The sequence below is a fragment of the Gopherus flavomarginatus genome, chromosome 7, assembly GCF_025201925.1.
Source record: "Gopherus flavomarginatus isolate rGopFla2 chromosome 7, rGopFla2.mat.asm, whole genome shotgun sequence".
NCBI classification, from domain to species: Eukaryota; Metazoa; Chordata; order Testudines; family Testudinidae; genus Gopherus; species Gopherus flavomarginatus.
This window is the reverse complement of record NC_066623.1, coordinates 53,736,847-53,749,349: the sequence shown is the minus strand read 5'-3', so window position 1 is coordinate 53,749,349 and position 12,503 is coordinate 53,736,847. Positions and strand designations below refer to the sequence as shown.

The window sequence follows — 12,503 nt, the reverse complement described above, 5'->3', positions numbered from 1 at the left end:
GAAATATCTGCTCAATGTGCAGCAGCAGTCAAAAAATTAACAGACTATTAAGAACCATTAGGAAAGAGGTAGATTATAAAACAAAATATCATTCTGCCCCTATATAAAGCCATGGTACGTCCACACCTTGAATACTGTGTGCAGTTCTGGTCACCCCATTAGAACTGAAAAAGATACAGAGAAGGGCAACAAAAATGATGAAGGGCATGGGACAGCTTCCGTACGAGGAGAGATTAAAAAGACTGGGACTTTTCAGCTTGGAAAAGAGACAACTAAGGGGGGATATGATAGAGCTCTATAAAGTCATGAATGGTGTGGAGAAATGAATAAGGAAGTGTTATTTACTCCTTCACGTAACAAGAACCAGGGATCCCTCAATGAAATTAATCGGCAGCCGGCTTAAAACAAACATAAGAAAGAACTACTTAACACAACAATATTAGTGTGAATGAGGTTCTGTGGCCTGCAATGGGCAAGAGGTCAGACTAGATGATCATGATGGTCCCTTCTCACCTGAAGTCTATGAGAACACACAGTCAGCCTGTGGAACTCATTGCCAGGGGATGCTGTGAAGGCCAAAACTATAACTAGGTTAAACGAAAATCAGGTAAGTTCCTGGAGGATACAGCCATCAATGGTTATTAGCCAAGATGATCAGAGATGCAATCCTATGCTCTGGGTGTCCTAATCCTCTGATTTGCAGAAACTGGGACTGGATGACAGGGGTGGATCTCTCGGTAATCGCCCTGTTCTGTCCATTCCCTCTGAAGCATCTGACATTGGCCACTGTTGGAAGACAGGATACTGGGCTAGATAGACCATTGGTCTGACCCAATATGCTGTTCTTTCCATAGGCAGTGAGTTATATGGGCTCGAGGTGTCCGGGCTCCAGGAATATTCAGGGCCGGGTGCCCTGCTCCAGCAATATTTGGAGCTGGGTCTCTCCCCCGGCCCTGCCTGGATCGGGTCCCGGCCCCGGCCCTGGCCCCCGCGGGTCTCCCCCCACCGCCCCGCCCCGCCGCGTCCCTGCCTGGAGCGGGTCCCGGCCTCCGCCTTCCACCCCTCCCCCTGCGTCCCCCCTCCACCGCGTCCCTGCCTGCTCGCAGATCGGCTCCTGGCAGAACTGCTGTCTGCTGCCCCAGGGTCCTAGCGCCTGCCATCCACTAATGGCAAGGCAGGCTGCCCTTACCCTGCTCTTTTGCCCTAGCCCTGTGCCTCTCCAACGCCCCAAACCCTCATCCTCAGCCCCAACCCTCATCCCCCTGCACCCTGATCCTCTGCCCCAGCCAGAGCCCTCATCCCCCTGCACCCTGATCCTCATTCCCAGCCAGAGCCCTCATCCCTCTGCACCCTAAGCCTCTGCCCCAGCTCTGAGCCCCCCCGCATCATGAACCCCTCATCCTCAGCCCCAACCCTCATTCCCCTGCAGCCTGATCCTCTGCCCCAGCGTGCACCACCTCCCCCTTCCTACACCCCCCCCAGCCAAGCCTGCACCCAAACTCCGTCCCAAAGCCTGCACCCCTCACCCCCTCCTGCACACCCACCCTCTGCCCTAGCCCAGAGCCTGCACCCAGCACCCAAACTCCCTCCCAGAGCCTGCACCCCTCACCCCTTCCTACACCCCCACCATCAGCCCAGAGCCTGCACCCCTCACCCCTTCCTACACCCCCACCACCAGCCCAGAGCCTGCACCCAAACTCCATCCCAAAGCCTGCAGCCCTCACCCCCTCCTGCACGCCCACTCTGTGCCCCAGCCCGGAGCCTGCACCCAGCACCCAAACTCCTTCCCAAAGCCTGCACCTCTCCTGCACCCTAATCCCCAACCCAGGACCTGCACCCAGACCTCCTCCCTGAAACCCTGCCCAGAGCCTTAGGCAGGTGGAGGCGGAGTTTGAGGGGGGCAGAGTTGGGGGGGCGGGCTCTGGGCACCACCAAAATTTCTACAAACTTGCCTCCCATGGTTCTTTCGTTCATGGAAAACAAATTGCTTTGGCCAAACAAGGAAGTGAACTCCAAAAGAGTCAAAATGTTTTGTTTCAACATTTTCAAGACAAAATGTTTTGATTTTTCTATTCAAATGACTTTTCATTTTGAATTTACTTCCATTTTATTTCATAAAAAAGGTTAAAACCCTCAGAAACTAAACACAACATTTTGGTTCGTATTGACTGAAACATTTAGTTAGACCTGAAATGAATTTTTTAAAAAAACTTTCTTTTCACTGAAAAGTTCAAAAAAATTTCATTTCAGGTCAATCCAAAACAGATTTTTTTAAATTTATTTTTCAGATCCACCACTGAACCAAAAGATCAATTTGTTGCACAGCTCTATGGGCATTTGCACTGTGTATTTGTACAGCACTCAGCATAATAAGGCCTGGAATCAGTTGAAGTTCTTAAGCTTGAAAGCTTGTCTCTTTCACCAACAGAAGTTGGTTCAGTAACAAGCTATTACCTCCCCCACCTTGTCTGCACAATATACATACTCATTATAATAACTTAACTCGCTTTTGTAAAGAGATCTACCAAGGTAAGCTGCTAAGTATTATTGTCACTGCATAGGGAAGGCATATGTCCATCATTTCAACATTCCAAGTCCCACAAACCTTCTGCATGTCCATAATTCTGCATAACCCTTGTAAAATACAGTCAGAGCTGGCGGGCTGGTGTAAAAACCTATCAATGAAAAGTCCATCAGGGGAAGGAGTGTGACCTGCTTTCACGACAGCGCAGAGAGGACTCAGGCTGCATCATGGATTACTGCAGGAGTCTCCATGGAGCAACTCTTCCACTTCCTTGCAGGTGGAGGAGTAGGTAGATAGGGGCAGGGAATGGGCTGACTCACAGTTGAATCTTTGTCCACCCCTCTGACACACTGGCTGGAGTATATATCTGCAGCAGATCACCTCCCCTCTGGAGCAAGAGGGAAACCAGACTCACAATTCTTTCCCAAGTCTATTCCTGGGGCAGTGCAGCTATATGCCATCTCTGCCTCAGGCAGATTGGGAAGTGACAGTCCAGCCTCAGACCTCGATTGTATCAAACATAAGCTACTTGTCTGCACTTTCAAGATCCTCCATGGGCTTTCTCCACCCTCCGTCTCATCCAGTAGTGAAAGGTTGACTCCCACCTCCGACTGGCTCATGACGCCAGCCTCCATCACCCACTTATATCTTCAAACCCGCACCTTGGTACTTTCTTCCCTACTCTTCCTCGTACTTGGAGAAGCGCCCTGAGAACAGCCACAAAACTAACACATTATTCTCCTTCGGATCCCTCATTAAAACTCCTCTCTGTCATGAGGCCTACAGAAATCTTAATAACAATTCGGCTGTGGGTGTGCAGAGCCCACGGCCAATCATTCGGACCGGAGTGATCTCACTTCCTAGTGCTCCCACCTCTGTCGGTCTCCATTGGTTGTCTCTTGGCTTGTGCTTAGTTTGTTCGGGGCAGGGATTGTTGTTTGGTTTGGTGTTTGTACAGCACCTACCGCAACGGGATCCTGGCCCACGACTAGAGCTCCCATGATTATCTCTGTCTCCCTCTAGTGGCTAGACCACACCTAGAGATTTAAAAGCCTGCTCCTCCCTATCCCTACAAGTTAATGTTATTGGATGCCAGACATAGAAGTTGGAGCTTTTAGAGGCAGAGGTATGGGTTCAGTCATCACACAGGAGCCAAGAAGGAGTCTCATTACATGACTTGAGTGGGAAAAGCAGCCACATTATCATGGGTTACATACCCACCCCTACAGCTTGGAGTGGTTCTCAGTTTGTATGTATATGTCCCAGCTGGGGTCCATCTCTCATATGCTCTCTGGGGCTGGGGCCGTCTTTTTGTTCTGGGCCACAACATGGGCTCCTATGCGCTAAGGTCGTACAAATCAATAACAATAGTCAGGCATGTTTCTGTGGGGGCCTGGACTCACTCCCCACAGCACAGGCCACAAGCTCCTCTCTGCTCCGGGTTCCCCCTTACCGGAATCCGACAAAGCCGGGCTCACCAGGCTGAGCAGCTCCCTCTCCTTCTCATAGTCGCTCTTACACAGCAACTGGCCTTCCTTCAGCACGAACTCATCGCCCTTCTGCAGCTGCCTCTCGCAGACGCAGCAGCAGAAGCAGGTCAGGTGGTAGACGCTCTTCTGGGCCCGCATGATGAACTCACTGGGTGCGATGCCTTCAAAGCAGCCACCGCACTTCACAGCAAACAGCCTGGCAGGAGAGAGAGAAGGAACACGTTCCAGCGGGGCTGCCAACTTGGGGGCACCGTGACCCCTTCTGCTGGTTGCCACCTTGCCCTGATGGGAGGGACATGCCAAATCTACATTAAACAAACCTGTCCTCGTCTTTAATATGGAGCAGTGGCTTGTTGAGCCTGCACTGCAAATCCCAGTGCCCAATGCTCCACCTTCCCTCTGTGGTCTATTGAGGACTGTGTTGGAATTGCAAGCTATCACTTTAAAAGTTGGGGGGGTTTCCTGGTCCCGCTTGCAGCCTAGATGACTCTTTGGTGAAGCATGAGATCCAGGGCTCAGAGAGGCAGAGTCAGGCTGGAAGGAGCCAACCTACAACATGGCGGGGTGAGTTGTGTCCCTGTTTTACGGAGCAGCCTGCTTTGTCTCTCCCTGGTTTTGGATTTTCATGTGTTATCACTCTGACCATTGAGAAATAAAGTAGTGTTACACTGCAATCTTCCAGCAAATTAGAAACATCAAATAATCTTAACTTTTCTGCGGGTGCGCCGTGAACATAACACCATCAGTTCAAGGTGGAGCATTGCATGATGGAACCTGTAGTATCCATGGGCCTATCACTCCATTTTACGGTGCTTACTTCTGACAAATAAGAAAATTGTGGAGTCAAGAATTATGTAAATGAAGTAATTCACAACTTTCAATTACCTAAAGTGCTTGGGGGAAAAGTACATACCATAATTAAACTGCAATACATTTCTAATGTCTGTGGGTAATAGAGTGTAGCAAAGTCCGTCTTACTAATTATCAGAAGTAATAGAAGTGTTTGGTTTATTTATACTCAAGATATTAACAAGAATAAAGTCAGAGTTAAGGTCAGTAGTGGACTGTGGTTCATTAAGTAGTAAAACAAGTACTAAGATAAACAAAATAAAAGCTAGAAGTGCTGAAAAATATTTCTGGATACTGAAATGAAATGATCTGAAATTTCCTTAACTACATATTTCCCAAATTTTAAGGCACAAGGGTTTTGTTTATTTAATTGATAAAAGCTAAATGGAAACATACTTTTTTATCCTATGAGTTAAAAGGTAAACACAACTCCCGACCACATCATAAGCATCTATGCCTTGTATTAGGTCCAAAAGGTATCTTATGTCTACCCAGAAGGAATGCAGAGCTCTGCAGAGCTCAAAAGATTGTCTATTCCACCTATGTAAGTTGGTCTAATAAAAGATCTCTCTCCCATCTTGTCTCTCTCATATCATGGGACTAACATGGCTACAACACTGCAAATAACAGTTTAAAAGCCATTTTCGTTTGGCAAGGTTAAAAACGGAATTATTTTTCATTGTTTTGCAAAATGTTCAATTTTTTGTCAAAAAAATTGTTTCAGAATTGGGGTTTTTTTTAGATCGTATCTCCCCCTTTTTAATTTTTTTTCTACTGAATGCACTAAAATGTCATCAATATTTCTCTTTTTCCCATTTTTCATGTCATTTTTACTTTTGCAGTTCTGACACTTACAAAAAATTGAACACTTTTGCCAAAGTTACAGAGCAGCAAAAGGAAAAAAAGAAAAGAAAAACCACAGACCTGGGCCCCAATTCTTCAACTATTTCCTCGCGTGCTCAACTTTACTTCCTGAGCAGGTTCATTTATTCCAATGGGGCCTCACCTGCTAGGAAAGTTAAGCACCTGCAGAAGCGTTTGCAGGATCAGGGCCTAAAATTTTCAATTCCAGTTTCATCAAATAAAGAAAAAAAAATTGAATCAAAGTGAAAATGTGTCACAAAAATTGTCAATTGATAAAAAAAGACCATTTTTGACTAAACTTTTTATTTTGAAAAATTTCATTTATCTCTAATAATAATTATGGCTAAAATTTTCTTTGAATTCAGAATGTGTAATATATTGCAGACTGTATTGTCCTCCTGATTTGGACATAGATGTTTCAATACAGCACAGCCTGTAAATTGACTTCAAAGGTGCTTTAACAAATTTACACCAGCCAAATATCCTATGTTTAGCCCTTGTAGGATGATGCATTTGAGGCTACAATAGGTTGTTTTACCCATCTTTAATGACCACGATCCTGTAATATAGCATGAAATGTACTCCATATTTATTTTTGCCTAGTGGATAGCACAATGGACTGGAACTCAGAAGACCTGACCCTGCTACTGACCTGCTGGGTGACCTTGGACAAGTTATGCCTCTGCTCTGTGCCTCAGTTTTCCTGTCTGTAAAAAGGGGCTAATGAAACTGACCTCTTAAGTAAAGTGCTTTGAAATCTGTAGATGAAAAAGTGCTAGGGGTTATTAAGTAATAGGTGTTAGTCATAAGAGCAAGAGATTATTAACTAACTCAAATGGAATTTTTCCCCTTTCAAGAGAGGGAATAAGTCTTGTTAGCACTAGTAGGGAATATCACCTGTTCAACAGGGACACTTGACTCTCCCTATTGGAGACTCACACTGAAAAGAATAGGTTCCATCTCCTATTAACATTATTGGGGTGAGCTCCCCATGAGTATGGGGGGTGAAACCTCTATTAATGTGAATGGTGTGTACTTCCCTTTCTGGTGGATGTGTATCCCTGGTTAATATTACTGGAGTCAATTCCCCCATTCATAAAGCCATTAACATTACAAGTGGCTATTCCTTCTCATTAGCATGGGATGTGGACTATTGTCCATCTTTCAGTGTAGAAACCACAGAAATCAACCTTTGTCTCCAGTCTGCCCCCTTTGCTTATTCACATCTCTGGAAAGAAGGGCTATTTCCATTAATGCCATACATTACAAGGCTGCTTTGGTTTATTGGCATCAATTCTTCAAGTGCACCGTGTAAACATAACAGCAACGGCAGCTGCCACCAATTAGCACCAACGCCCATCCTACTGGAATAGCAGTCATTACCGCAGGAGGACAGCTCTACAGGGGGACGAGGGAGTGGGATTCAGAGTCTCCCATACAATCTGTCTCTCGATCTAATCTACAAAGAATCTCAGTGCTGAGCGAGGTTAAAATGCAGAGAACCACCCAGTGCGCAGTCTCTGCAATTGTCCAATCTACTCCAGGTATAATCAAGGGCCATGATTTTGAACATGATGTTATTTCTTTATCCTGATTTCAGCTCAGTCATAGGCTGTTATTTTGCCTGTGCTGCCAGGTCTTCATCCTCTCTTGCTCTTTGGGGAATGCTATTCTGAAGACATGTCTTACAGAAATGACCTGAAAATATCACGGGTAGGACTCTTCTCAGCTGCCTTTGAGAAGGTGTTGACTGGTTCCTGCTCTCTTGAATCTCTACTTGCTACATACCCAACGACTGTGACTGCCACAAAGGCTGGTCTTTGAAATCACAATGGTCTAGCCCCTCTGGGGTTTCCAAAATCGGCAGGAGAACTTCAGCTAGAGCTTGTGGTTCACAGACAGCCCGTGCTGGATGCGGCATGCTGGGATGTAAAGTGTTCTCTTTGGCTCATTCCACTGATCAGCATGTGCTGCTCCTTTCTGGATGTCTCGTCTAGGCAGAGGAGTGAGAGCTGAAAGAGTCTAGTCATGTATGAATTACAGCGGCTGGGTCTCCATTTGAGGGGAATGGGTGGAGACGTCAGGGTTGACCCAACTGCTCCCAGCCAAGTCGGTGGTGACGTGTTCATTGACATCAGTAGGAGCAGAGTTAGGTCAATGCTGAGTACTTTTGAAAATCCCTCGTTGGCCAAAGGTGAGGGAAGGTGCTTTAGTGCCTGCTGCTGATTGATGCACCAGGGTTAGTGGGGAAACCAGAGTGACCCTGAAGCTGTGTACTCCCTTACCCACCAGCCAGAATGCAGTCGACAGAGAGGTGATAGCTTTCGCCAACACCTCCAACTATTTACCTCTCCCAATTAGCATTACTTCAGTCCTTCCAGGATTCTGATTAAGCCATCTGTTCTCCATCTTGCCTTGAACCTCCCTGAAGCCCTGGATGATATGAGGACACAGTGGAGGGAAAGGATACTTAGCATATTGTTGACAGCCTATGTTTTCTCACTCTATCACTGAGGTTTGTACTAAGGTACATAAGAGGAGCGGTAATAAGACCAAGCCTTGTGCAACTCTAGATGGCAGATATTTTGGGGAGCAGGAGGTGCCTGCTCACCTAATCTGTTGGGAAGGAGTGAAGAAAACCATCCCAGTGCAATTATGGTGATTTTTATTTATTTATTTATTTTTGCTGGATCTGGTAAGTGAGTTAGCACTTCAGAAATCAGACAAAGATGCTGATACTGCTTGACTCATCTCCTTGAGGAGGAAGTTCAGCAGTGCGAACAACAATGGCCTGAAGATGACTTTGAAGGATCCAAGTTGTCTTGCCTCATAGATTCCAAGGCCAGAAAGGACCACTGTGATTATGTAGCCTGACCTACTGCAGAACACAGGCCATAGAACTTTCCTGAAATAACTCTTCCTTGAAGTACAGCAGGTCTTCTAGAAAAACATCTAATCTTGATTTTAAAATTGCCCATGATGGAGAATCCATCACAACTCTTGGCAAATGGTTCCAATGGTTCCTGAGGATCTTGCCCCAGAAGGAGAGGACTGAGACTCAATCAGTGGCATGTTGTGAATTGGGTGGGTTATTGAGTGTTTCAGAGTGACTGATGGTGTCATCCCTGAGGGATGAGCTCACTATTTCTATCAGCAGAAGAACCAGGCATTGCAGGCTGGATTTGATCACCCCTGAAGGGCAGAGTCCAGGTGCCAGATGGTGCCACAGAATTCACTCTGAGCTCCAGCAGCTGAAGCACTGTGCCTAATTCTGATGAAGGGTCTGGTTTGAGAGTCTCCTTTTGCACAGGTTCATTGATCAGGCAGCCGAGGTGGTTGGGATGGGTTCACTTGATTTGTTTAGAAAAGTGAAAGGAAAGTTGCTAACTGCAGGCAGTGGCTGGGCTTGGGGTAGAGCGGACACAGTCTGGGCTTTTGGTTGACTGACTATTCAGAACAGCTTCCAAGGCTGGAATTTGGAGGGTGTTGTGGTAGAGCAGAGGACCATGAGTAATTGACCAGAGACATTGCCTGAGTTTGTATAAATTCCTTATGTTGCCATTGGTTGGATTCCAAGGAGAAAGTGTCCTCTGGCTTCCTGCCTTTGCATTTCAACTTCCTCCATTTGTCCAAGAACCATGGCAACCTGTGTGGGTGGTTCCATGGTGGGGGATACTTCCCGGACTAGGCTGTTGCTTGGTGCTCACATCTCCTAGGCCGCCTTTCACCTGTAGATCACTGGTTCAAAGTCAGCCAAATTTAGACCATTTGATGGCCTTCAAGGGGCCTATACAAATGCTGATCAGAGTCCAGTTACACATCACATCACAACAGGAGCCACTGATGTTAATCTCAGCAGAGAGGTCATGGAGACAGAGCGAGGTTTGCACCTTGGTAGATTGTTCTGGCAATGCGCGGTTTAAACACATGCCCATTTGGCATTTAGTCTCTTGGGCTTTCAAACCAGCACTTCCCCGCACACTGAAGTGTTTAAAAGAACTGTAGAAAACAGAAGGTGATGGGCTGTTCTTGGGAGGGGGGTTTGGAGTGTCATTCAGATGTTTCCCAAACTGTGGTGTACCACTTGTGTCTGTGGGATAAGACCAGTGACTATGGTCTGCACTTACCTCTTGGTTTTGTTCATGAAACACAGGTACCATAAGCTAATGTGTTCATCTTCACGGCACCCTACCAGTATTTTACAAGTTCCCTGTGAGGCTCCAGGGGTCTGGAACCCATCTCTCTGGCTCCTGGACACACTGCCACCCAAAAATCTCTGTTTGAGTGGAGAACAGATGCCTATTAGCCCAATGGGCTCAAATACCACCAGATGTTCTACCACAGAGGCCCGGACTGACAGTGCCTACCAGATTCCCTGACTGGCCCAGGCATGCTATGTGAGGCCTAGGGAAGACATCTGCAGGCTGGCCGTGAAACTAGTTAGACTCCATTCTTGCTGCTGCGACAGACCCTGCTGCACACTCCTAGTCTTGCTCCTGGTCCCAATTCATGGTTCTTGGCCCCTGCTCCACTCTTGATTTCTCACCCTGCCTCTGTTCCACTCACATACCTCAGCTGACCAACTTGGCTCCAACCCAGAGTGGCTCATTGACCTCAAACATGACCTTGCCCTACAGTGTGACACTAGTATAGACTGCTGCTTCCGGCCTGGACCCCCTGGACTGAACTCAGAACCTAGTTACCGAGCTGCCTCTGGCCTCCGTCTGCATCTCATAGCTGGGATCCTGACATTCATAGATACTGAGGACAAACGGTACCATTGTGATCCTCTAGTCTGACCTTCTGCATAAACACCCAGAGAATAATTCTTCATTACTACATGACACTAATTAAGTCCAATCACTTGGCCTTGAACTACAGCATGGTATTTAGAAAGCCTCCAACCTGTACTGAAAGAGTTCAAGCAATGATGAATTTGCCACTTCCCTTGAATACTTCATATTTCCCTGGGTTTCCAGTGAACAGCTTGGCAGACTTTACCAGATGATAACATTCCCCATCAGGTTCTCGGAGTAGATAAATTTTTTTTAAAAATCTATTGAAACCCCCCCACACCCACAGAGGAAATGAAATGCCTCAGTCTTGAATCAGTCTCATTCCAACAAGGAGAGGAGCAGATGTGTGCAAAATATTGACAACAAAATGCAGAAACTACCAGAAAATAGATTAATCGGTTCCGAGGGCAGAAGAGTCCACTGTGATCATTGGGATTTTCAGATTTCATTAGCAACGTGAAAGCTTGTAGGCCAAAACAGTTGCTCAGCTACATCCTAAGCTGGTGTAAGTCAGCCTAGGATAACTGAAATCAGTGCAGCTAGGCTGACTTACATCTGCTGAGGCTGTGTCCTGTCCATTTTTTGAGTGCTTCAGAGACCCTTTTGGAGAGAAAATGAGCACAACGTGGACCCGTTTTAGACTGCAAAGATGGGCTCACATAGAGATACACAGAAATCCTCCCTCTGCCCCCCCCTACTCATTTTAAAATCTCTAAATAGTCACTCTGCATCAAGCACAATTTGGGGTGTCTGTAAGAAATCACACCAAACAAAAAGAACCACAACAACAAAAATGGTGCTAATTTGCACCTTTCTAGGCCATGGTCCTGGCAACTGGAACCATGTGGATGGACCCCAGCACCTACACAGCACCTGTGCAAACCCAGTTACATGATAGGGATCCTAGAGATGAGATTATGGATCCCCAGGAGAGAGAGACAAAGCACGTACAAAAAGAGGTGTGGGGGGGTGTATATGCAGACAGATATAACCTATGTGCTATATCCAGCTGAGAGAGCTCCCAAGCCATACATGTCCCACAAGGCCACAGAAAACAGTTGGACTGAAGGCCAGACTTATCTGTTAAGAGCTGAAGTAAGGAGCTGCCCGAAGGCAGCCATTTGCACTGCCCAATGTGTTTTATTAGTCCAATAAAATCCAGGGGGTAGGCTGCCTATTGTTGTGCGCCATCTACTGGTGCACCATCTGCTAGCTATTGATGCAGACATACGGTTGGGAAATGGCCAACGCTGGGAGACATCTCAGCTGCCCCTCACGGAGCTACAGAGCATCTCGGGGGAGGGGAGGGGCAGGGGAGAGCTCTTGCGAAGACATTCTCATGCACTCACCTCTAGCATCTATCAGTCCTAGGCTCAGACACAGACCCACATCACCAGAGCACCAGACACTCACGTATTTTGCCTCACAACCCCCCAGTGACAGAGGGTAGTGCTGTTATCCCCACTTCACAGGTGGAAAACCGAGGCTCAGGCAAACCAATGGGCCCAGATTTCAGGACCTTTGAGGATCTGGGCTAGAGAGAGACTAACGGACAGGTATTTCGGCACCTAGAGGGCTAGATATGTGCCTAGTGGTATTTCAAAAGCACCTAAACAGATTGAAATCAGTGGGAGTCAGGCACTTGGGGAATTCTTCCAGTAGGCGACAGCCTACATCTTTAGTTGTCTAAATGCCTTTGAAAATCTGGTCCTAAGTGCCTTGCTTTGGCACACAGAAAAGCTAGGCTGGAGCCAGGAACTGAACCCAGGACTCCCAAGCAAGCACCGTATCGACCTGCCCCTCCACTCCTGAGTCTGCTGACTATTAGTCCTCACACGCTGAGTGCGGACACTGGGCTCACAGCTGCCAGCCGGCAGAAGCCAGCAACGCTCCCTAAATGAGCAACACTGAGGGCTCATTGTTCCCTTCTGCCTCCCTTTGCCCAGCCCCCACCCAGCCCATGTCAGCTGAATAAACTTT

The 12,503-nt window shown here is 47.0% G+C and overlaps 1 protein-coding gene across 1 annotated transcript in view; it reads right to left on the bottom strand.

Moving 5' to 3' along the window:
• The window catches only part of LMX1A (LIM homeobox transcription factor 1 alpha), a 145,963-nt gene that overhangs the window by 34,088 nt on the left and 99,372 nt on the right, over window positions 1-12,503 (bottom strand). The window contains exon 4 of the mRNA XM_050963316.1: window positions 3,978-4,210. Within this exon, the coding sequence (XP_050819273.1) occupies window positions 3,978-4,210 (233 nt within the window). The remainder of the gene's footprint in view (window positions 1-3,977; window positions 4,211-12,503) is intronic.